General features: G+C 42.8%; 1 protein-coding gene across 13 annotated transcripts in view; it reads right to left on the bottom strand.

Moving 5' to 3' along the window:
- Positions 1-15,573, bottom strand: part of Cd44 (CD44 molecule (IN blood group)) — an 83,427-nt gene extending 67,854 nt beyond the window's left edge. For 2 of the 13 annotated variants that reach the window (XM_074044430.1, XM_074044424.1), the window contains exon 1: positions 15,332-15,569. In XM_074044430.1, coding sequence (XP_073900531.1) covers positions 15,332-15,404 — 73 coding nt within the window. In that variant the 5' untranslated portion in view covers positions 15,405-15,569. Of the gene's footprint in view, positions 1-15,331 lie in introns of all 13 variants that reach the window. The other 11 variants (XM_074044448.1, XM_074044457.1, XM_074044406.1 and 8 more) reach the window with 10 other exon arrangements.
- Between the last annotated feature and the right edge of the window lie 10,713 nt (positions 15,574-26,286).

Here is a 26,286-nt window from a genome sequence, read left to right as displayed (position 1 = left end):
CTTGTTCATTTCTAGGGTTTATTAAAAAGTTCAGATGTTGGACTTTTGAGCTTCAAACTCAAAGAAACTTTAAGGAAGGCTTCTCTTGCCTATGGAAGAACAATTATTATAATATGAAATTCAATAGACAATTCATAGGTTCCTTAAAACAAAATCAGGTCCATTGGAGCCGCTATAGTGTAATAACATTGGGCATCAGTTCTGGGGTTGGACACTAGCTGTGACCTTGACCTGTAATGAACTTGGGAAAATTATTAACCATCCCTCCTGTTCAAAAGGATAACAATAGCAACCACAAAGTTAATGTGAAGACTGGATTAGATAATGGAGCTGAAAACACTTCATACACATTAAAACACTCAAGTAGAAAAGTATAATAGAAAAAGGGAAGCCAGCCATTTCCCTTGGGGGTCATCATCCCATAATTTACAGGAAGAGATGCTCATTCAAGGTCAGAAAAATTCTTTTTTAATGGCTCACTGCAGAGTAGTGGTCCTCATGCACTTCCAACAGTGCTGAGATGGGTTGTAAGTAATGAGTGTCTAATAATAAAGTGCTCAAGTATATAAAAGATGGACTATTTCTTATAAATTACAATAAATTTAAGTTTATCCCTGATATTCATTCCTTTTATGGGAAAGAGGAAAGAATAAAGTTATAGCAATTATGACTGAGAATAAGCCACAGAGTATTATAAGCCTTAAATTGTAGTGTGTCTCCTGTGTGAATTCTACCCATGAAGTGTTTCATCTCAAAAAAAAAGGTGGAAGATGTGGCTTAGGAGAACAAGAAATTAATTTTGCCTTTTTTCATCCCTAACAGATTCTCAAACCACAACTCTTATCAGTTAGACACCTTTTGAGACTTACTTATTATAAGAGACATTGTTACCAATGCAACAAAGTTCTTCTAACTGAGCACCAATTTAGTCCAGAAATCCTGAACTTGTGCTTCAGGGAAGGGGAAGCCCAGCCTCCCAGTTCCACTAGATAGATAATGACAGTATTAAATCAAGAACAGTGGCCCCAAGTTCTTCTTGCCAGTGATTGGTTAGATGTAGGCATATAATCCCATTCATCCAATGAAAAGTATAGACAAGCAATTAAGGACTTGTGGAAAGTCATTCCGCCATTTTAAGAAGAGATGTATGGGAATAAGCATTACTTTTTCTGCTTATGGATACTGATGTTTTCATAGGATGACTGGAACTGTAGTAATCAGTTTGGGATCATGAGGAAGGCTAACTGAAGGAAGACAATGGGAGATGGCAAAGTGAAAATTTGGCAAAAGAATACCATGGGTTTTGACGATATCACTGAGCTCCTGGATTTGTCCTATCCCCAAATTTCTTGTTGCATGAGACAATATTTTATTAGAGTTGATTGTTCTGTTACTCATAGAGATATTCAGGTAGTATGCACTGATAGGGGTATACCAAGACATATGTGATGGATAGCAATTACATGGTTTGATGCCTAAATGGGTTGTAACTTATGTTTGGTCAGGATAGCTATAACTCCATCCCTATCTTGTTTACCCAAGGAAGCACGTCTGAGTAAAAGTGGGTGAGAAGGATGTTATCATCATCATTGGTGAGGGGGTGATAACTTTGAATTCCTTCTCTTTTACAAGACATAGTTGTTGACAACTGACAACATTTGGATCAGCTGGAGCCTACACTCTACTAATTGTTCGTTTTACTGTCACCTGTACTTGCATTTGAAAGTATCTTCAGTGATCTGTGTCACTGTTCTAAAAGAATCTTCTTTCCTTGTCTCCAAGAAATTACCAACAGCAAATGAGTGAGGCCCTTTTAGCCAGATGACTAGATAGCCATATCCCAGAGTTCTTAGCTGTTCCTTCTGCCTGGATCCAAGAGATACAACTGCATGATCATTGGAAGTATCCAGCAAGCCACACTATACACACATGCTAATAAACCCTGGCTCTAAGCTTCAGCCACAAAATCAAGAAACTTCCAACAACATGGATAAGTTTTAACCATAAACTAAGGCTTAACACTCAAGATTCCCAAGTAAATTATGAATCAGAACACTCCGCTTAAAATAACTACTGCATCATGTGCAACTTTCTATTTCTTTAGAATTTGGTTTCTTCTGCTCTTCCAACATGTGCTTCTAAAAACTTGATTCACCTTAGAGTTGTCCATGATTCTCTTCCCATGACTGTCTATTGCAGGGAAGACGTGATAAACCAGTAGGTTTCAGAATTTTGAGAACTCTGTTTATCTTGTTCTCTTACTTAAATGACCCAAGTGTGAGATAGCCAAAAGAGGTGTTGCTCTGGATAAAGGTTGTATGAGGAACTTTGAACCCACCTACTAGACTGTCCCTCAAACCTGAGAACTGGTGGGGTTCTGAAAAGTCCAGCAAGTAGATTCCTCAAGGAACTTAGAGGGATCCCACAAACATTGCTGGTGCTAGTAATCCTATAAAACTCAAGAGGATTTTTCACATGAAATCTCTGTTATATTTTCTTACAAAATCTTATACTTCTCCTTCATAACACTTACCCATAACTATAATTAAATAAGGGCTTGTGAGTTGTTTACTGTCTCTTTCCCAGATAAACTGTAAGAAAAGAGACTATAACTCTCATTTAAAGTTGTGTCCCGGTGTCCAGAAGAACAGAACACATCTTGGTGTTAGAAATGCGTTGAGTGAACAATTGAATTGTTTGAAAACCACTGACTGTTGACTGAGCTCATGGAATCATTCAGAGATACTGGGCAAAGTTCAGACTAGTTGCTGTGGACTAAATACTCATTAACAAGTCAAAAGGGATTAAAACAAACACCAAGTAAGGATATGCAACACAGTGCACAAGTCCAATGCAATAAGGGTCTATCAGAATGGGATCACTGCACCATTTCCCATTGTGCCTCTAAAAATATAGTTCCTTTTGTCTTCCTCTCTTTTGCTCTCCAAGTCTTCTTGTGGTTGTCAGCTCATTTTCCTCAAGGTTAGTGCCTTCTCTACCATCTCAAAGGGCAAAATGGAAAGAGGACTGGTCTGGGAGTCAGAAAACTGGATTTTATTTCTAAGCAGATGTGTTATCTTGGGCAAGTCACTTGAAGTCCTTGAGAATTGATCTTTCCAATAAGACAAGTGGGCTTGTCTAATTTCCAATACCCTTTCCATTCTGACATATCATCATCACCTTTGGCTTTTGATCACCAGGTTATGGTAGCTTCTCATTTGGGGTCTTTCTTTCTCTCCTTTATCTTAGGATCCATACTTTGGGCTGCTATGGGGACTTCCTTCACCCTGTACCTTCCAAGCTGACTCTTTAGCCTTAGCAAAGCATCTGATACCAACATACCCCTGCCTCTAGCACTTACACTGAACTACCCCAGCAAGTGTATTGAGACCCATCTTGGCAGAGCACCCTAGCCTTCTACCAACCTGAATGCTTTTGTATGCCTCAGGAAATGGCAGAACCAAGAAGCCTGAGCCAGTCCTGGGCCTTCTTAGATAAGAAGGGAATGGCAGCTCTGAGAAGACTGGTGAGCATTCCAAAGAATACAGTTTCAATGATTGGGGTCAACCAGCAACAGGAGACACAGATAAGGGCGAAAGTTACCTCAGGTAATAATAGCACCTTGTAGTTTTATATCACATGCTTCTACCTACCTGTACAAAACACTTTCACACCAGCAGGCAAAGGTGGAGAGGTCTAGGGGAGGCAGAGGGATTATTATCCGCAGGTAGTTCACATAGTATATTGAAGCATTGAACAGATAAAGCCAATAGCCCAAGGTCACACAATTAGGCTTTCACAGAGTGAGAATTAGAGCAGAGTGTCCTAATCTTACCCAGGGGCTATTTCTAGTAGACTCTTGATGGAGTCTTTTGTTTATACCTTGGTGCTATCTTATCTTACTTGCCCAGGTAGAGAGCCTACCTTTTCCCTTGGGGATGAGTAGTGGGAAACTCGAGTGGTGCACAGTGGGCTTGCCAGCCAGAACTCAGAATCCAGCTTTCTTGACTTGGATACTATTAGCAGGACTCAGTGGGGCCAGTTCATGGAATGCTGCTATTTTTGCATTTGGGAGGCACAGAAAGCTCCCAGTGGCAGCTGAGAATGCAGAGGCTCCAGGGCTGATAAAAGTTGTAATTAACGTGCACATACAACCCTTTCATCTTCAAAGGCTCTCTTCACATTAGCCAGTTATTCCTCCTATCACCCCCTGGGTGAGGCATCATTTTTGTCTTCTCGGTTTGCAGATGGAGAAGGTGATGTGGTAAAGAGGCCCTTTGCCAGGAAGTCTGGCTCTTGTTCAATCAGAGGAGGTTCCTGGCTCCCAGCATCTAACTATACTTGGGGTGATAGGAAAACAGAATGGGGGTGCATCATAGGAGAAGGCACAAGTGACTGAGCCTGTCCTCTGGGTAAGAGAGGTTTTTTTATAGTGTTTTAGAAGGCAGAATCTACAGTATGGCTAGTTGTCTATATCAAGAATGGCTAAAGTACCAGAGAATTCTGCATGTAACATCAGAAACATGCACTGGAGAAGGCTGATACTGTTCTATAGTTATATTGAAGTGGTACATGGGACTCAAATCCTCCATATTTTTCCCACCAATAACGGATCACGGCACTCTCTGTAGATGAGTCAATGTTTGGGAGCATTCTAGTAAGCTTCTGGTAATCGATGGGAAATGTCACATGAGCTGAAATCTATTTGCTTATAAAACCCCAGAGCAGTACTGGGGTAAGAGCTCTGTGATACTCCTACCTACAGCCTCCCTCATGCCTGGGATGACAGGCATGTGCCGCCCCTTGTTTTGCTGAAATTGGGTCTCTCTAACCTTTTGCCCATGCTGCCTTCATCCTCCCCATCTCCACCTCCCAAGTAGCTAGCATTATAGGGGTGAGCCACCTCACCCAGCCTTGTTTGAGATTTCCTTAAATTGCCACTCTCCAACCCAGGTAAAGATGTCAAGGTTCTATCTCTACCAACATTGGAGCCGCTCTACTTCCAAACTGTCTTCAGCACTGTCTGACAAGGTGAGTCGTGAGAACTTCTTCTGAGTCTCTGGGCCAGAACTGGGTCTGGTAGACAGTGCCACTATTACTTGATCACCTGGAATCTGTCAAACCTCATCCCTTCAACATGAACCTATCATCCAGGCAGGCTGACCCCCTCTTCTGACCGTAATCAAACCATACTTATTTCCCTCTCTTTAAAGTTTTACCTTATGCTTTATCCTTCTGCGGACTTTCTCTCCTTTTCTCTTTCTGTATTCATCTTCTTTTCTACACTCACCTCATCCTCAAATTCTTTGAAGCCTTCCCATATAATCATAGCATGTGGAACACTCTTGTTTTTTCTGATCTCTCAACTTTGGTTTGATAGTGTTGTGTAATTCTTTCACCTATTCTATTTAGTAGAAGTAGCTTTCTTCTACTAAATTTTAAGATCTCCAAGGAAACTAGTTCTGCCTCCCTTGCTTCTTTCCACAGTGCCAATCACACAAAACATTTTAATGCACTGAATTGATCACTTTGTTACTACTTTATGTCTGGGGAGATAGACGCCATCATTAAGGGAAGGACCATGGCCATAATCATCCTATGAGTAAGATGGAGAAATGCTGACCTTCTACTGCCCATGTGTGGGTTCTCATTTCTCCTTAAATGACGCTGTGTCCAAATGGCTGGCTGGAGTTATAAGTCAATGAACCATATTCAACAATAATGGAGGGTATTGCCTATGACATGAGACTTGAACTCATCTGGAACTTAATTTCAATGAATGGTCACTGGATTCCAGATGGATATGACGTGGGAACAACCAGAATGGGCTGAGCTCTGACTAAAGACTTTTAGTAACTGACAGAAGGCTGGAACCAAACAGAGGGGTTACTCTCTGACCCACTTGGACAAACTCCTCCGTAATGGGGTCTTTATGATTTGTTCTCTTTTCCCCCGAGCAAGAGTTCCTCTTGTTTTATGGCAAGAAAAGCAAAAATTGGCAATATACATTTGTTCTTTGTGATTTCTTTTTGAGAGTCTCCTTTGTTCTCCATAGGATACAGAGCTCACCCTCTAAGTACTGCTTTGGCTGAGTGTTGTGGTTCATTTTGCACCAAGTTGTTGCCAAGAAATCCAAGGTGCTCATATGGCTTTGAGAGTGAAAAGCCCAATCCCTTCTCTACTTGATGGGTTGATTTTTCTGGCCACTTGAAGCAATGCTTCTTGAAGTACAGTTTGAAGTAAAAGGTATTGAGTGCAGATCCCAAAGATAATCCCAGGACTGGCTTCCTACAGTGTAAGCCTTGTGACTGGGAAGTGGTGTTAAAGTCTCTGACCTGAGCTCCTTCATCTGCCTGCTCCCCAGGGGGTGAGAGTGTTTTGTGGAGTACTATGGGCAAAGCATGTGGTCCCCAAGAGTCATTTATATTGTATTGTCATTTATAGTGTAACTGGGTCCATAAGCTTGTGTCTGGCAGGGATTAGTAATTCACTTCTGACATTTGATACAAACCAGGCATCATTTTTTTTTTCTGGCAATGCATTCTAGTAGTGTTATTCTTTCCATCAAGTTTTATGAAGTTTAGGTGTTAGTGGGCTCGCAGAGTGGCCAATTTAGTGAACATGAGGTCTGGAAAAAACTTTAGAGATCAACCAGAATCCACCCCTCTTATTTTACACACGGAAAAATGGAGGCAAATAAGGGTGAAGAGGCTTGCTCAGCATTGCATAATGATTTGGTACTAGAGAAGAAGGAACATGTAACAATCATTTCTATTCTTGAGGTACTTTCTATATGCTAGACACATTGCTTTAGAAATGTGTGAAATCTCAATCTAGACACTTAACGTGTGCGAATGCCTGAGCTCACCGTGCTTTTAAGTGATAGGGGCTTGTTTCATGGTCCTTATACCTCTGTGTGGCCTCCTCCAGACCACACCCCCTCATTCCCACTGCAGTACAGTAAACAGATGGTTACGTGGAAGAGAGCTTTGGCCTGCAAGACTTTTTAAATCACTATCTGAAAGAAACAACATTCATTTTCTTCCCACCCCTTTTAAGACAGTGACCAAAAGCCAACATCTTTTCTCTGACTATTACTGAGAACATGATTTCAAAACTTGGGTTCTGTATACGTGAGGCCAGATTTGAAGGTAAGGGCTGAAGTGTAGAGCAGCCAGCCCTAAACAAAGCCAAGCTCTCTGTTCACTGAACAAAATGTAATGAGCGTCAAACTTCCCCTGATGTGTCAGACCTCAAGAGAAATCCACACAAACTGGAGAGAGCACCGAGGAAAGAAAATTCAAGGTTTGAGAGTCACTTCAAGGGGCACTAGAAAAAAATAATTTTTCTATAGATCAGAAAGGAACAAAATTAGCCAGAACCTATAATAATCACAAATGGTAAATGATGGAGATTACTTTGTGAAACGTCTAGAATTTTTGTTTTGGGGGGGAAGAATGGAGTTTGAACTCAGTACCTTAAGCTCACTAGGCAAGCACTCTAGCATTTGTGCCACACTTCCAGCACCCCCCAACCTTTTTAAAATGATTTTTTATAGGTGCCACTCAGCCTCACACCACAGTCCTCCCACCTAAGACTTCCCACATGGTTGGGATGGCAGGCTCATGCCACCATCCTCAGCTTATTGATTGAAATGGGGTTTCACTATTTTTTTTTTTTGTCCAGGCTAGCCTCAAACTGCCATCCTTGCAATCTCCATCTTCCATTTAGCTGGGATTACAGGCATGAGGCACCACACTGGGCCTATAAATTTTATTCATTCAATCATCTAAATATTTATTAAGTACTTACTATAGTTAGGGAAATATTTCCAAGCTGGGAGCGATAGTAGATACAAAAAATGTGCAGAAGGTCTGGGCTTTTCCCTAAGGACCTCTAGAGCCATTACACAGCCAAGAGGCCTCCCTAGAACTTCTTTTCAAATGGAGATATTCTTGTGGAGTTTTCATGAATCATCAGGGGGAACAACAAGTGAACACCAAGGAAAGTGAAAATCACTTAGAGGTGTCTGAAGGGATGAACCTGACCTCTAAGGCTGACACAACTACCCCATCCCATAGGGTCCAAAGCAAAAACAAACTTGTGGTCGGAAATATCTTCTCTAAACTCTACTGCACGTGTATGAATAGCACTCTTGTGGGTCACCAGAGCCCCTGTCCTCCCCTGGCAGGTGAGGACCCTGGAATTGCCTGGTAGCTACAAAGCTAATCGAGTGGTCTTCCATAGGCTGCAGGATCTGAGGTGCTCAGCTTTGAGGACTCTGTTTTTTGGTCTGGGCACATTCAGTATTAGCAGCATTTGTGACTGGCATATAGTAGACACTCATTTAATGTGTTTGAAATTTACAAAGATTGGGGTCTGGGTTGTGGGCAGAAATGAACTTTTAGGCCAAATATCAGCTACATGCAATCACTCCTTTTTTTCCTGACATCTTAATTTTCACACCTGAACACATGCCCTAATACCTTAGAGAGAGGAAAAAGGAAAAGAGGATGCCTAGTTCCATGATTGTTGTGTGGGGCCTTCTAGAAGGTACTGCAGACCTGCTCAAGAGCACAGAGATGCACTGGAATTGAAACAGATAGGAAATCTTGGATAAGTACCTTACCCCAGGCTAAAGGGCTTTGCCAGTTCCCTTCCTGGGTAGTTTGTTTCTCAGCTAGGAGTACCCAGACAAAACTCGCTTGCTTCCTATGTAATGTTCACTGCCGGGCCAAATGGAGGTCAGTTCATCTGGTTTGGGTAGAGCTAGCAAGAATAGTCCAGTACCCTTCTAGCTTGGACTAAGTTCTATGTGTTTAGGATATGTGTAGCCTGACTCCTGGCAGCCTCCTTTCTTTTTATTCTAACTGCTAGAGAGGAGGCCATGGAACCAAGAACCCTTAAGCAGAGAGCAAATACTTGGCTATGATTTGGTTGGTTCATTTCCCAGCTTTGTTTGATTACAAACCACAGTCCTAAATGATGGAGAAATACCCATCTGCAACCTCGGCCTTTCATTCAGGTGAGAAATACTGAAGTGATAAGAAACAAACGACTCAGTTCACCATCCCTTTCAGTCCTATGCTGTCCCCAACTTCCCATCACATAGGAAAGAGTAGAACTCCTATTCAGGGATTGGAATGAATGAGCCACTCAGAGCATGAATGGGAATCAGTTTCCATTGCAAGTTCTTTCTCCTTCATTTTTGCAGTTTGCCATTCTAGTCCCCTCTCTGAAATCCTGTTTTAAAAAGGAAGGCAAGACCAGCTCTGTGGATGTTATGAGCACCTCCCCCCTCCAAACCAGATTCCCAAATACAGTTTTGAAAACAAACAGAGTACTTCTGGGTATAGTCATCTGGGCTCTTAGGGGGTCCTGACATATTAATGTACTAAGACGATCACTATAATGTAGTGACTTAAGTGCACCAACTCTGTAGCCTGAGCTCAGCTTTGAATCCGAGCTCCATCACTTCCCAACTGTGTGACCTTGGCCAAATTACTTAAATTCTCTGTGCCTTATAGGTAAAAGAGGGACAACAGTAGCACTGTCTTCATGAGATGGGTGTATGAATTAAACAAGTTAGTGTGTAGGAATCAGCAAGAATGGTGCTGGCACACAGTCAGCTCTGTGTGTTTGATATTATTGCTAACAGTGGCAATGGTATCTCAGAAACATACAAGCAGCCCAAAAAAGCTAGTGCAAAAAATATAAGAGCTCTACAAAAGCATGACCCTTTAGTCATTATCAAAGGAGTTTGCAATGACATTATAATAAGTGCTCAAAAGTACTGGTCAGGTGAACAATCTCTGTCCCCCCTGGAGTTTCTAAATTAATCTTTACTCTCAAAAGCTGAAGACCTCGAGGAAGTTTTTTGGGACCTGAGTCTTGCAAATCACCTTCTTGGTGACTCAGCCCCTCTCCACCCACCTGGGATCTATCTGCCCACACTTGCCTTAGAAGGGACACTTGCCTCAGGAGGGCACACCCAGGCAGCTGGTGCACCCCAAACTCAGGAGAGCTGGCTCTGTGAGTTTCTGTCCCCTATGCTACCCAACCCTTCATCCTGTGTTTGACTCCTTGTCTCTGAGTCTTGTTGGGCAGGTGATCCATAGGAACATAGGACCTGGCCCAGTCATGGTCAGCTTCCCACTTGTCGAGCTACGTGGAGAGGAGGTTAGGGTGGCTCCCTGTCAGGTATCAGCCTTCCCCATGGACCTGACCCTTTGGAAGCTGCAGTAGCACCAGGTTAGATAGCAATCAACAAAAGATGGCCAGAATTTTCTGGAAAGCATTTCTGCTTCTTTCTCAGCCTCCATCACCTTCTGAAGTATGTATGGGAGTCAGAGAAGTGTGAGCCTCTCACCCAAGTATTCCAACCTTATATCAGCAGTTCCGAAATCACTAGATCTTAGAGCTGGCCTCTCCTAGGAAGTGTTTTATTTTGAGACTTAAATGTAGGCTTGGTGTCATCACCTGCCTGGCTCCCACCCCTTTGTCAGCCCAACTATCCAGTAACCCTGTCCTTCAACTGGCATCACGGCAAGCAGCCACCAAAGCCACACAGTGAGTTCTCTGCTTGGGCAAACCAAACCTGAGCCTTATGGTGGGAAGTTGGCCAGCCAAGCCCACTCCTAGTCCTACCCAGAGCCATACAGCTCTCATCACTGTTGTCATATACACATATAAACATTTGCAGCTTAGGTATATGCTGGCTAGCATGCTTCCATACAGAGACAGAGACAGCTTCCAATAGAGATAGCTATTTCTATGTTCTAGATATTCTTTTCAGTTCAACAATTACTGGTCAACAGCAATGGGCCAGCACCAGGATCTGAGATCACAAAAATGAGAGAGAGCTGATCTCTGACATCAGGGGGCTCCCCAGGGGCTGCAAAAGGCAGGAAAGAGAAGCACTTCCTCCACTCCTCTGATTCCTGAAGCCTTTAGTGGCCAGAATGAGCTGAACAGACTTTTAAAGAAACTTTTCAACCTGTTAAGTACATGAAAGTGGGGCTAGAATTCAAGATTCCACTTGAATAACACGTGTGTCTTCCTCATTCAAGCAGAGATACAAAGGAAATTGAGTCATCAGTTGTTCACTGTGCATAACCCCAGAATTTCTCTCTGAAGTAAAGAAGATCCCCTTTGAAAATTACGCCGTGCATGGCAGCACCTGCCACCTGGTTTCACAAGAACCACTTCCCTCTTGGGCTCTGGGTGGAGCTGGCTAAAATGGAGGTGCTGGGGAAACACAATTGAAGCTGACATCTGGTTCCCAGCCCCAAGATAGGCTGGTGGGAGGGGCCCAATTCACCTCCCACCACCTCCTCTCCATCAGTGTACCTCAGTCCTGAAAACTAAAGGCTAATTTAAAATCTCACTTGGGCAGCCATGTGTCACCTACAGTTCCACAGTGGGTTTTGATTCAAGATCCCTGATTTATGTAGAGGACCATATTAAGCCCACTGCCTGGGACCTCAAGACTGCTCTCATTGGAGACACATACAACCTGCCGATGGCATATGACTAAGGGACTCTGTGGGCCACTGCATCTAAAATGCCTATAGGGACAATGTGAGAATGTCTACAGGCCCTCTTTCTTAATTTACAGGCAGAAGGCATTGCCCTGACTTGTCTGCTAGATCGGGAGCAGCCTCCCTATTTTCCTATCCTGCAAATGAGAGCATGTCTAGAAGGGCAGCTGGGCGCTGATAAGGAAATTGACTTATTTTAGCAACAAATAACTAGGTTGGCATCTCTGACAGCTGTGGCCAAGCCTAGAGAAGACAGGTCAGGGCAGGACAGGGCAGCCAAGAGTCCACAGCCTTTGCAGGGTGGAGAGAGAAGTCATTCATACCAAGCTATGCTGGCCACAGGGGACAGGGAGAACCATGCAGAATTTCTAAAGATATCCAAAGGCAATTAATGAATGGAAGAAGCGTAAGTATTGGAGTATGACCTGGGACAATGTTAGACAACGGGAAATCCCAACTCCACCACTGTGTCCCCGGGCAAGTCACACATCTTCCTGATCCTGATTTCTTTTACCAAGAAAATGGAGTTAAGAAAATACTAATGCATGAGACTTCTGTGGGGCTTTAATGGAAAACCTATTCCAAACCCCAACCTGATGCCTAACTGAGAGTCGGCGTTCAGTAGGTGTTTTTCTTAGGGACTGAAGGCACTGCTTTGCACAAGACCATCTGGTGCAACAAAAAGAGTGAAAGGTTTTAAACACTGAGGCATTTCTAACCATCCAGTGATGTCCCCAGAGGCACTAGAAGGCCTAGGACAAGACAGAGAATCTTTCTCAGACATCATGACATGGTAAGACATAGTGTCATTGGTCTTATATTAACTCAAACTGGGTAAGTCTTGGATTACAATACAAGTTGTTGTGAGTGTGTGGGATAGTATTCAAGGCATTAACTGGATGTTGTTATCCCCACTCCATAGACCACACCTTCCTTACCACTGCAGGGGGTAGGATGGGGCTCCTACAGTCCTAAAAGACAGAAGCCTTTCAGAGGTCTGCCTTCATACCCTAACATGTCTCAGAGAAGTCTGCTTCCTCTTTGGAAAATGAAGGGGGTTTTCTAAATGATCCTTAGAGTCCCAGTCTCTCATTACAATGAATCAGGAAGTATTTCTTGAATGAATAGAAGGGGATCTGTCATACACTAGAAATTTCTTGCGGTCCCAACATCCCCTACTGCAGAAGTGAATTGGAAGAAAATGGAACTTTTTCCTATCAGCTTCTGGCCTCCAACACATCTATTTGTCCCCATGCTTTTTCAGGAAGTAGTTATCTGCTGTGTACAGGGCAGTAACTGAATGCACTGATGCTACTACTCTGCAGGGATGGGGATTTTGCTTTCTTGTTTCTTCAAGTGGGAAAACATAGCAAAAGTTCTAACTCCCAGCAGAAGAGGGCATCTCTAATGCTCATGGGAACAGAAAGGTGCTTGCCACCCCAAGCCCCAGGGCTCTAAGACACACCCCTCTTTCTCAACGACAGGGGTGCAATTCCATAGCAATGACTTCTGGCCAGGAAGAAAGAGAGCTGGGGCACAGAGGCCTCCCTACCTTTTACCTAAGGCCACTTTCTTCCCTTTGTGTATGACACTCACTCTAGTTACCTGTTTTCCAACTCTGAGTTTCTGAGGCCAATGTTGCTTAACCCACCTTTGGCCATTTCTCTACTTTTTGATTTCTGATACAAAGACTGGACCCTTCCTTCTCCCCACAAAGCTTTACCCCTTTCCAAAGTTCCCTCATTTCTACAGCCCATCTCTCCCAGACTAGGGCAACAATAGTGCCTTTCCTCCCCCTCCTTTTGCTCCTTCCCCTCTGTCTGCCCAGCACCAAGCCCTCTGCTAAGTCCTTTCCAAGTCTCAGTTCCTTCCCAGCAAATTTACAAGCACATGAGAGCCAGGGTGCAAGCAGTCATCGCTATTGGCACTCCACTGTGCTTCCTCCAAATGCCTCTGCCCAAAGGGACCATGGGAACCTGAGGCAGGAGAACCTGGTTTCTAGGAGAACTCTGGGAATCAGGATGGCACCAAGTCTTTGGGGTGGGCTTTTAGCAGAACAGGAGACAGTGTGGGAAGAGGCTGGAGTCAGAAAACTCAGAGACAAAGAAGGAGATGGTTGGTAACAATACCAACTTTCTGGGAGGCCACCAGGAAAATTGCAAGAGTCCCTCTCCTCTGAGGATCAGCCTGGCCTCTCCTCCCCTCTCTCCTCTCTTCTCTCAACCTGAGCTTTTCTGCCTTTCAAGAGTCCCCTTTGAGCTCCACTTCCCTTCTGAAGCTTCCACTATGGCCGTTATTCCACCAGAACTCCTCCTTTCCCAAAATCCTTTCCGACTTTGTCCATCCCATGCTTCTCACACATTCTAAGCCTAGGCTCTGGGACTCTGAGCTCCTGTCCAACAGCACCCTTGGCTGTGTGAATGCCACCAAGTCACTTAGCCACTCTGAGCCTGTTTCTCTCCTGTAAAACAGCCTAATGGGCTACTTCCCACTGGGCAGTTGTGAAGGTAAAATGAGATGACACATATAAAAGATTTAGCACAGAGCTGGCACAGTGAAAGTGCACAATAAATAGTCACTAGTGCTATTATTGGTATTATTATTTCAGCTTCAGAAATCAAAATTCTAAATCCCCACCTATCCTCTGTCTAAAGTACCCAGGTTAGACTATGTCTTTATTTTCTTGCTACCCTCCAGAGCTGGGTTTAATAAATACTTGCTGAGTAAAATTCACTGTAGGCTGAGCTGATTTAATGACCCAGCTGGCACTTCTTAAAAGAAAAATTAATTTTGCTAGTGATAAGCAAATCGGCCATGTAATTATCTGTTCATATATAGACAAAGAAAGGGAACACTTGGAGTTAAGCCATGCTGGAAAAGCTCACACATAGCCCCTCCCCTCCACAGCCACCAAGAGCCACCAACCCTGTTTTGATGGAATATTGGAGCCCCAGCTTTAGGTCGCTGGTGTTACCCTAGTGTTGGGGCTCCCCTCCCTTTCGGAGCTGCCTGGAAGGGAATTTGAGCCACATTACTGTTTCCATTGCCCCCAGAATGATTGGCAGAACCAGGAGGTTGCAAAGATTGGGCAGCTGGTCCAGTCATTGCCTCTCCTGTGGGTCCTCCCTGTCCCAGGCTGCAACCTTGTAGACACCCAGAAACTTGCTACAGAGCTGGTTCAAGACCCCAGAAGCCTTTATAAAGGTGACTACAGCAGACAGACAGTAAAGGCTTTGGAAATCAGGCTCAGTGTGGAACCACTGAAAGCTTTCTGGAAAGCTCATTCTAGAAAGCCCAAGGCTCTCACTATAACAACTCTGTCGCCACCTTGCCGACAGCCCCCACCAGTCTCGGCGCCAGCTCCTGTCCCAGCATCTGCCCCTGCCCTGCCTGGCTCTGCCTTGGCAGCCACAGCCAGTGAGGCTCAGAGTGCACTTGAGTATGGGAGCCTGTTAGTCCAGACACCGGCTGCGCGCATCCAGTACAGTTACTTTCTGCCATGTGCTCCAGCTCCAGCGACCTCACCCAAAACTTCGCGTGGGCAGCCTGCCCAGCAAACTTTCTTCCCTCTTTTTCCTTTCCTTTCAACTAAGAACCGGTGCTTCCCATCAACAAACTCTCCAACAGCTTAGCGCAAATCCCACCCTGCTTCCCTGAACGCGATCCAAGTCGCTCGCGCCCACTTGACTGCAGTCCCACAGGGGAAGACTCAACCTGCAGGCTCCTGCGGGGCCTGTCCGTCTGGGCACTCCCGGCGCCCACTCCCGCTGTCCCAGCTAAGGGGCACTCACCGATCTGTGTCTGCGCCAGGCTCAGCTGCACCAGGCAGAATCCCCAGGCTGCGCGCCACAAAAACTTGTACATGGTGACGGAGTGAACCCAGCGAGCAACGAGTGGAGCTGGAGGGTCGCCGTGCGCAGGGCTGGGGACCAGCAAAGGACCGGGCAAGGAGTGTGGACCGAACCTGTCAGAGGCTAGGGGCCGCTGGGCAATGAGGCCGCCTCGGAAGTTGGCTGCAGTTTTTATTCGAGGGTTGAAAGAGTGACCTAAGAGGGAGGGAGCGAGCGAAGGACACACCCAAGCAAGGGGGCTGTGACTAAGCAGCCAGTAGAGGTTTAAAGACGTACCAGCCCTCTCTTCCCTGCCCGTCCGCCCTCCCCCAGTTCTGTACGGCAGTTAGATCCGAACTGCCCAGGCCGGCGCCTCGACGACAGCGGGGTGCCTGAGTCCGATAGCCCCAGCACCTGTGCGCCCCCAGGACGCACCGGCTTCCTTCTCCCGACAGCCTGCCCCGAGGGCCGAGAGCGTAGCCTCAGGACTGGGTCCTAAACCTCGCTCCGCTGAGTTCAGCCTCCCGCCTGTCCTTTCCAGCTAAATTTCTCAGAATCTGGCTGGAGAATGACTCTCAGGGTATCCCAGGCATTTGGTCATCCTGGGTGTGGAGTTGGGAAAGTGGGGAGATCCTGCCCTGGATGCTGGTGCCTCCCAAGCTATGATAGGGATGGGGTGGGGTGGAGCTTGTGGGAAAGCTCATTCTTCTTTCCCTCAGAGAAAAGTGAAGCTCTTATCATCGCTCAGGAGGATTTTTGCTTCTTATCAGAATTACTTAGGGAAAGCCAGTAGTCAAGGGGCTGGTATTTGGCTTTGCTAACCCATGCATCACACGCTGGCACTTTTATTCTTCCACCCACCCACGCACCCATTCATCTTCCCAAATAGCCTTCCATCTACTAATCCTTTCTTACATTCTCAGGGGCCTCACACATCCATCCGCCTTCCATCATTATCCACTCTCACCCATCCATTGTCCCATTCATCCGCTAATCCAACCACACATCCTTTCACCTCACATTCATCCAACCAGTTCCTCAATTCATTCAACCAGTTCCTCAATTCATCCAACCAATTCCTCAATTCAGTTATACAACTTCTCATCCATCATTTCACTCATCCTTTTCACATCCCTTCATTAACTCACAACCCCTACCATCCTCTTCTCTATCCATCCACCCCATGCACGCATCCACTCATCCCATCCCTCCTCTCATCTACCCACTCCCATTTATACTCCTTTCTATGCAAACATTAATCTACTCCCCCATCCTACCCAATAAATCTCATAGTCTTCAAAGGAGATATTTTGTGCTTGAAGATATGAAAAATAGTATTTTGAGTCATAATTCCATATCTACCTACCATATACCAGGAGTTGATATTTGGAAACCAAGATGCTATTACTTTTAATATGAATTACTGAAAGTAAGTCAGAACAGACTTCTTACCCAATGAAATTCACAGAGAATAAAAGTGTCCATCAGTGGCTGTAGCAAGACCCTGGTAAGGAACCAGAACAAAATTTCTGAGGGAAAGTATGATTTTGTAATTTGTTGAAACAAATTGAAAAATTGAGAGAAATGCACCCATCCATCCACCCATCCACTCATTTATCAAACACATAGTGAGTGTCCAAGGGTATCAAGATAAATAAGACCTGGCCTTGTCTCCAGGGGTCTCACACTTGGGTAGGCAATCAGCCTCACAAGCAAGCTGTTACTCCCAATATGAAATATGCTGTGGAATACAGCCAGCTCTCTGTATCTGTATATCAATAATACTTGAAAACAACCTGTACCTGCACTGAAAATGTACAAGCTTTTTTTCCTCATTATTGTCTGGACAATACAGCTTAACATCTATTTATACAGTTTTTGCATTGTGTTAGGTATTACAAGTTATCCAGCGATAATTTAAAGTGTATAAGAAGATGTGTGTAGGGTACATGCAAATATTATGCCATTCTATATGAGTGGCATCACATCTGAGGATTTGAATATTTTGGGGGATTCCTGGAACAAATGCCCTGTTGATGTAGAAGGATGACTGCATGTGTGTACAGAGTGCATCAGTCCTACAGTCCAGAGAAAGGAGTCACACTCTTTCCTGGGAGAGATCAGGGAGTCTTCCCAAGGCAGGTGATCCATGAGCCTGATCTAGAAAGAGGAGAAGGAATTCTCCAGAAAGTAGTGAGAAATAGCAAGAATTCAGTAATAGGACATCTACGTATCTACGTTCAATTCCTGTCCGCACAGCTTACTAGTTTTAGGACTTTTGAATAAGGCAGTGAGCCTTAGGTACTTCAATTTCCTCAAATATAAAATGGGTTTGCTAATGGTATGTACTTCGTAGAATTGGTGAGGATTAAATGCATATATTAAGTACTAGAGATTTTGTGTATAGTAAACACTGTATATATGGAATGACTTGAATATTAGGTTAGGTGAAGAGGTCGGGTAGGGGACACCAAGATGTGAAGCTAGAGAAGTATGCAGGGTCCAGATTGCAAACTGTGTCAGGGACTTGGAACTTGATCCTGCAGGCAAAAAAGAGCCAATGTAAGATTTTTAAATTATTAGGTCACAGAACATAAGACTTACTATGTTATCAATTTAAAAGTATGTAATTCAGTGACATTTAGTATATTCACAGTATTGTGCACCTGTCAGTAATGTGCAGTCTACTGTAGGTTTTTCAGTTGGAGAGAATTTTATATCTTCTTTCATTTTCAGGGACAGTGTTTGGAGCTGCAAAATCACTGGCAAGACCTCCTTTCTAACCACTCAGGAGCTGGCAGGCCATGGCTTAAGGGATTACTGGTCTGACATGAAGATAGAGCCTCAGAGCTCTTGCTTGAAAAGCAAGCACTTTGAGAACGTTGTCGGTAGCTGAAAAGAGCTGCATGTGCTGTTGTCTGTGATGATGAAGACACTTTATTGAAACAACTGAGAGCTTTGGGTTCTAGCCATATGGGAAAGCAGTCATAGTAGGTTTCATGGACAAGAGCACTGAGTGGAGAATGACTTTGAACTCTGCATGTTACCTCCAAGATTTCAGCTTTCTTTTCTTGGAGGAGGGGAAGGAAGTGGATAGTTACTAGGAGTGTTCCTTTCATGGAACCTGGAAGTTCCTTGGAGACCACCCTCTCCCCTAAAATAGACATAGAGATCAGAGAAAAAGTTTCAGAGTGGCTTCTTTCCCCCTCTCCTGTCCCCATCCCACCACAGAAGTTCCACTTATATCAGTTTTACATACCAGAATACTGTGAGAGATTTCATTTTGACAAAGGATTTTGCTCTTAAAAATATTCAAAAACCACCAAACTATATAACTTTGAACACTGTTCCCGTTTGCAATTAGTGAGTTAACAATGCTGCCAATAAAAAAAAGTGGGTCTGAAAGTGTTTTGCAAATAGATAGGCATGCAAATTCTAGTGATTATTATTAGGGTTATTCTCCCAGAGGGGAGTGTCTCGCCTGCCTCTTCCCGATAGTTTGGTGAGGGGCTGAGGCTGCTTGCCCCCATGCCACAAATGACTCATTTCAAATAACAGACCTGAGTCAGGTCCAGCCCTTGGGAATTCCTGGATCACCTTTCAGAGACCCCCACCAGAAGTCTTTCTTTCTTGTTTTCTCCTTTAAGCCTCTATAAAGGTTCAATTTTTTTTTTTTTTGCAGTACTGGGGTTTGAACTCAGGGTCTACACCTTGAGCCACACTACCAGCCCTTTTTTGTGATGGGATTTTTTCAAGATAAGGTCTTGAGGACTATTTGCTGGGGCTAGCTTTGAACTGTGATCCTCCTGATCTCTAGGGGAAAGCAGAGATCCTGAGTAGTAAGGATTACAGAAATGAGCCACCAGCACCTGACAAGGTTCAAATCTTTAAAATGGCTCATTTTAGGTGTTCCATATCTGTTGTGTGTTGCACCAGTCATCCCTACAAGCCAAACCATGGGATGTGGGAAACTACAAAGGAGAGCTTGAATTGATCTATGCTGACATGAGATCATACTGTTTGGAAAGAAGCCAGAGTACAATCAGCAGCCTTGGACTGAGAAATCCCTACTCCAGCCCCAGCTCTCCTCTTATCATCAACCTAGTGACTTAGCCTCTGGGAATTTTGGATACAAAATTAGGGTAATGAGACCTGTCTCATAGTTTATGAGTAATAAATGAAAGAAGGCATCAGGACCCTTTACCGGAGTGCCTGCTTCATGGTGGGATCAATGTTCTCCTGCAGCTACCTCTAAACAAGGATGTACCTGTGTCAGGCACCTGTATGTACTCAGTCTCAGTGGCTGACATATCCCAGTCTCTGGAATTTCTGTTGTGCTCCATAAATAAGCATTACATAAATACATGAGTGACTGTTATTCTTTTCCTTCCCATCACTGCATATGGGGGTATTTCAGGAATCACATGAGCTAATAGTAGAGGTATTTACATGATGTGACCATTTCTAAGTAAATGCAGCAGCAGTGCCATATCTGGGGTGACTGGTTAAGTAAAACCATAGTGAAGCCAAATCATTGCTCACTCTAGCAGGTTAGGGTTTTTTGTTGTTGTTGAAATACTGGAACCTGATGGTTTTTGATTATAATAATAATAATTTATATTCTTCTTAAGCAAAGAAAAATCAAAGCTAAACCAAATGTGACTAGGAGTGTAAAGATCAAGGCTGGGAGACATGGCTGAATCATGGAACTCAAGGGATAAATGTGGCAGGTCATGGACTCTTTCAAAGGAACAATATTCAATTCTTTCATGGAGCCACTTCCCAGAAAAGGAGCAATCAATCAAGGCAAAGAAAAAGTGCCACTCCAGTTAAGCTTGAACTCTTAAAGAAGATCATTGTTAGTTATGTCACACTCACAGGGTGAATTCTACACATGCAAATAAACAATAGTTTTTTTAAAAACTTGTAAAATAATTAATAGTGAGGTTTAAATAAACCAGTTATCGAGAAGCAATCTTCATGATAAATAAATGACCCTGAATGACAAGTCTCAAGCTAACCAAGTGTGATTATGGAGTTGAGACTTTAGGATTAGCAAAAAAAAAAAAGAAAAAAAAAGGTAGCTGGTATGACTGCTGCATGCTGGAAATGCCAAGGGCACAGGTGCCCCTGGCTTCTAGTCACAAAGAAGGTTTTACACAGAACTTTGGAGGTTAAAATAGTACCAAATTCCTTCACTGGATGGTAACAAATTTGTAAATGTAAATATTTGTGTATGATATTGTCATTAATGATGTGTGACTTTAAGTAGCAAGCTAATTGAAAGGAAGCCAAGTGGTCTATATTTTGTGCACCATTATTTAAAATAAATGTGATTTTATTCTGTTTAAGTATGTGTTGTAACCAAAATTCTTACTTCTCATTCATACAAAGTGGTTTGTTAAATGTCTATTGGTATGATTTATGTTGGTCACATTCATAGAGAAGGTGACTAATATTCTTGGGATTGTCTGAAGATTGTTTTCTTCATTCATTCATTATATGACTATTATATGTTTAGCAAAATTTGTACATTCTTGGTTCTGTCATAATTAATAATCACCACTCTACCACTGCCAGCACCATCCACCATCACCACCATCTACCGTCACCACAAATGTCATCTTGAACATTGTGGCTTACTGCCAGCACCTACTACATGTCACACCTTACGTTAGTTGTCATAACAATCCTATGGAAAATTAATTCTCACCTTAACACATAAACAACCTTTAGGAAGTTATGGTGACTCGTCCAAAGTCACAACTTCATTTTATTTAGCAAAACTTTGTTATCATTAAAAGATATAAGTATAGAAATATTTTTAGCCCTTCCTGATTCTTGCTATAGTAATAATGCTAAACTCATGGAGCCCAGGTTAGTCTACAATAAATTTCATTCTAGTCAGTTTCTTTTAAGAAGGAGTATTCCTTTGGAATCTTTTGAAGGGAGATGGGGGTTGCTGAGGCAGAGGTAGAGGTAGATTGATTCTCACAGCTTCCAGAAAATTATCAGACATTGATTATTTGTCAGACAATTTGAGATTTGCACTCTGCCTTCGTTCCCTATAGAATTATCAAGACAAAGCTGCATGTTATGACTAGAAATGAACGCCATTCCTTGTCTATAGCACCTGAGAGTTTATTCAGTGATTATTCTACTCACAAGCTACTTCTTGGAGTGTTGACCAAGCCACAAGTTAAAGTTCTTCTCTAATGACTCCTAAAAGCCATAATTTTACTCTGACCTTCCACTTCCCATTTCTACGATTGATTGGACCCAGTGCTATATACCGGGTACAAGTGTGACCAGTCGGAGTTGTTCTTGAAATTGGGATTGGAATATATGACATACATGACACAAACTTAAAAGCTGTGAGGTAGCCATATGCCTCTATTGATGTGGATAGAGAAACAGGAGAAAGAAGAACAAGGCGGAAGCTCAGAGAAAAGCAGCATCTCCTTTAGTTCTGACATTTTATAGGTTCCTTGGCTACCATGAGTCAATTTTGTGTCCTTATAATTAATCTTCATTCTGCTTATGTTAGCTTATGCTGGTTTCTGTTCTTTGTAACCAAAAAGACTTGATGAATATAGAGGACATTACTCCATCCTACAAAAGAGTAAAAAGGAGTCTCAAATGGATGACAGATGTGTCTACTATGGAATCTGGAGTTCAGGATTTGATGGAAAATCTCATCCTAAATTCCTTCCTCTTTTCACCACTTGTGCTGTCTTGCCCTTTCCGACATCATCCAATTCTACCCAGTGAATGCAATTATCTCCCCTTTACTGGGACATAAACTGCATACCCCTGAGAATTTGCTCACAGTTGTATGACAATCCAAATGAGTGGCAGGTCTGATTCCTGTCTTCCCAGGCCTTCGCCAGAGAGCCCCTTTCTGCCTGAACACGCCTCACCGTCGATTTCAAAGGCAAAACCTTTCAGATGGCAGCTGGTAACAGCTTCTTCTCTTCAAAATACCCAAAGGGTAAAACTTCTGGGCTCCAACGTACAGGTATAAGGCTCCAGCCAAGTCCTGATTGGGCTTAATGTCAACACTTGCAGAAAAGGAGTAGGTACAAAATATGAAGGTGTGGCCAGGACAAAACCCGTCTTATTGCTGGATTCTCTTCCGCAACCACAGACAACTGCTACCCTAGATAGCGTTGTGTGGGTGAGAAAGAGACTTGTTGAACTGAACTTAATTAGGAGAGGATGTGGGGAGGGCGGGGGAAGGAGAGAGAAAGAAAGAGACATCTTGATAGAGTATATGAAGGAGAAAGCAAATGAAGATGAAATAAGGACAAAAGGCACAGAAATGAATCCACCATGATATAAAGGAAAGCAAAAGTCTTCTAGTCATCAAACAGGAAATTAATAGATTCCTTTTGTACACACTACATGGACTAAGCACTGAGGAAAAACCAAAGAGGAACAGGACCTACCCTCTCTCCTCCAACAGATAATGGTCTAGATCAGAGTTGGCAGACCATTTGCCTTCATTTGTTTAAGACATGTTTAGGAAGCACCCCTGTGTTCTAAGCATGACCCTAGGCTGTTCTAGGAATAGAACAGCACAAAAAGGCAGACTAAAACTTTATTATCATTGAGGAAGTGAGTAGAGAGTACAGGGTAACTTTAACAAAAGGGTCAGAAGGTCCGTCTGAAGAAGGAACACGTGAATCAAACTTGGACAGATATGAAAGGAAGACCTTTAAAAACACATGGCAAATGTAAAGACTTGAGATGAAAATTCTTGCTGGTTTTGAGAAACAGGAAAAAGTTAGTAAGATAACTGGAGCTGAGAGAACAAGAAAGCAAGTAGCAGGAAATGAGAGTGAAAAGGAGGCTAAGATCCAATTTTTGAACAATTTTATTGACCATAGTAAAAAGTTTGAAGTTTTTAGCTAGTTGCAGTGGCTCACTGCTATAATCCTAGCTACTTGGGAGGCTGAGATTAGAAGAATCACAGTTCAAGGCCAGGCTAGGCAAATAGTTCACAAGACTCTGTCTCAAAAATAACCAAACCAAAATGGACTGAAAGTATGGCTCAAGCCATAGAGTGCCTGCTTTGTAAGTGTAAAGCCCTGAGTTTAAATCCTAGTCCCACCAAAAAAGTTTGAATTTTTGTGATTGCAACAGAATGACTTGAGTAGGTATCCTCTAAGAATTAAAAGTGACAGATTAGATCCTTGTGATAAGAAAGATTCAAGACCTTACAGCTCAATGGGTCAAAGTTCATTGGTAGATTAATAGTGTACATCGTGTGCAGGATGAAGAACACTAGAACTGGGTATGTAGTTCGGTGGGAGAGTGTTTGTCTAGCATGCATGAGTCCCTGGGTTCCAGCCTCAGCACACACACACAAAATAAATAAATAAATAAATGATGATAATGATTAATATTTGACATCTTTGTTCATGATGAAAGATTAATTTGTACAGGTCAGAATAATCTAGGTCGTGCTGCAGTAACAACATCAACAAAATTTCAGTGGTTTAACACAACTTATCAGATGATTTCTTACCATACCAAGTCAGCTGTGGGCCACTTTTCAAGATACCTGTCTTCCATGTAATAGCTCACTGACCTCAGGGAGTATTGTGCTTATGGCACCACCATGTTAACATAATTGTGACAAGTGATGAAGAGGACAGTAGAGAGCCTTATCTCAGTGATTAAATGCTCTAGTCAAAAATAATACATGCTACTTCTGTTCGCAGCCCATTGGTGAGGACTAGTCACATGAACCACATAATTGCAAGGGAACTAAGGAAGTATAAAACTTTCATTAGCCAAAGGTAGAGAAGACCCTCATGTGTGCAAGGAGTAAAACCAGTGGTACCTTGAAGAGAGTCCAGTAACACTCCAAGGCAGTTTGCAATGCACTGGATAAGAAGTAGTAAAAAATATATATATATAAAGGAGTTCAAAGAGAGGTGATATTAGCTAATATTGTTCTGAAAGTCTCTATTTCAAAGGGTATACTTGAGCTGGGTACTTGATGGAGGAACTTTCAGTTACCTTCTAGCTCAATCCTTCCTGTACCAACATCATTAAACCCTCCCCTTTCTGTGACCCAATCCCATCCATCATTCTGTAAGTCCTTTTAATTGGCTCTTTAAACTCACCATTTTTGATACAATATAATATAATGTGGATGAAATTATTTACTTGCTGCGTAACCTTGAACAATTTACTCAACCACTTTACATAATTATTGTGAAAATTAAAGTATACAGGGCGGTAATGCATCTATTTAACTTGCCATATGGTTTGGAGTACAGCAGGGTCAAAAAAATACTAGCTGTTGTTGACTCATCCTTCCTTTAAATACTATCATCTCTTGACTTTCTAGATACTGCCCTAGCCCATCTTTCATCCCACCTTCCTTATCTTTTTGCATTTCAGTCTAATTTTAGTTAGTAATAAATTGATTTAACAATCTATAATGGCTTAAGCATGTAGAAATTCATTTTGGAGTCATCTAACACTCATCGTTGTTTCTGGGTAGATAGGATTGTGGGAAGGGATGGAGAATTTAGATAGATGAGGTCTCTTCAATTCCCAGCACATGACTTACAAGTTTGTTGGAGTCATTTCCATTCAGTTGGTGGAAGGAAAAGAAAATGGAAGAGTACTCTTTGTGCGGTATCTATAGGCCAGCTTTGGTAATAGGTCCGTTACTTCCACTTACATTCCATTGGTTGGATTCCCAATCACATAGCCACACCTACTTACAAGGAAAGCTGGGAAAGGTAGCCCAGCTGTGAGTCCAGGGGGAAAAAAAAGAATGTAGAGTATAGTAGACTGCTGTCCTTGATGCACATCTCTCTCCACCCCTGGCTCCTACTCTGAGTTCTTTCTCACATTCCTTCTCCTGATGTGGGTTTGCTCAAGACAACGCACTGGTCTGTATCTACTTCTTCACTTATTCCCTAGAACAGTTTCACCTACTATGCCAGAAATAATGATGAAAAATGAGAAACTTGGCTGACCTTCACTTTTTGAACAGGCCTATACCTTCCAAGAGATCCTGATCACACTTCTTCATTTTCCACCTCAAAAGTAGGTAAGTTCAACATAAGACATCAGGAGATAGTTTTGGGGGAAAAGAGAGTGGGTGCCAACATGGTTTTAATTCCCAGATCAGCCATCTGGAACCTTGGACACCACATGAGGGATCAACCCTTGTAGTCCCTGGCTGTAAACCTGTGCCTTTCTCTGTCAACTCACAGGGACCTAATAAAACTGTTATAGTACTATTCATAAAAAGCTTTAAGACCCATTTCCCAAAATACTAATTTCAAGGGATGTTAATATGAGGATGTTACTCAATAAAAAGTTTTTATGGACAAATGTGTCTGGGAAACATGAGATTAAGCATAAATTGACAAGTTTCTTTACTGTGGAGCTTTTCCTTATTTTTTTTTCACCCACTCATCAGCCATTTTTGTTGAGTGTGTGTTAGTTCCAGGCACTGGACTAGATAATGGATCCGTGGTAAACAAACTTACCTAGTCCCTGCTCCCCTGTATTGTATAACCCATTGCTAATATATATCATAATATAGGCTGTATCCAGGTTTGCCCAAAAGTATTTGACCACAGACACCCTTTCTTTTCTTTAGAGATATCTGAAGAATTTAGTCTAAGACATAATTTGAAAGTTCCTAAAACAGAGCTAATATTGACCCAATAAATCAGTTCTTATTTTCAATACATTTTTATAAATGCAAAATTAGAGTACAAAATCTGTCTGTCTCTCTGTCTCTCTGTCTCTCTCTGTCTCTCTCTGTCTCTCTCTCTCTCTCTCTCCTCTCTCTCTCTCTCTGTCTCTCTACCTCTGTCTATATAAATATGGCTGGGAATGTGACTTAGTGGTAGAACACCTGCCCAGCAAGTACAAAGTCC

Source organism: Castor canadensis, chromosome 1 (assembly GCF_047511655.1).
Source record: "Castor canadensis chromosome 1, mCasCan1.hap1v2, whole genome shotgun sequence".
Classification (NCBI taxonomy): domain Eukaryota; kingdom Metazoa; phylum Chordata; class Mammalia; order Rodentia; family Castoridae; genus Castor; species Castor canadensis.
Note: the sequence above shows the minus strand (reverse complement) of the source record. Positions and strands in the feature narration are given on the sequence as shown.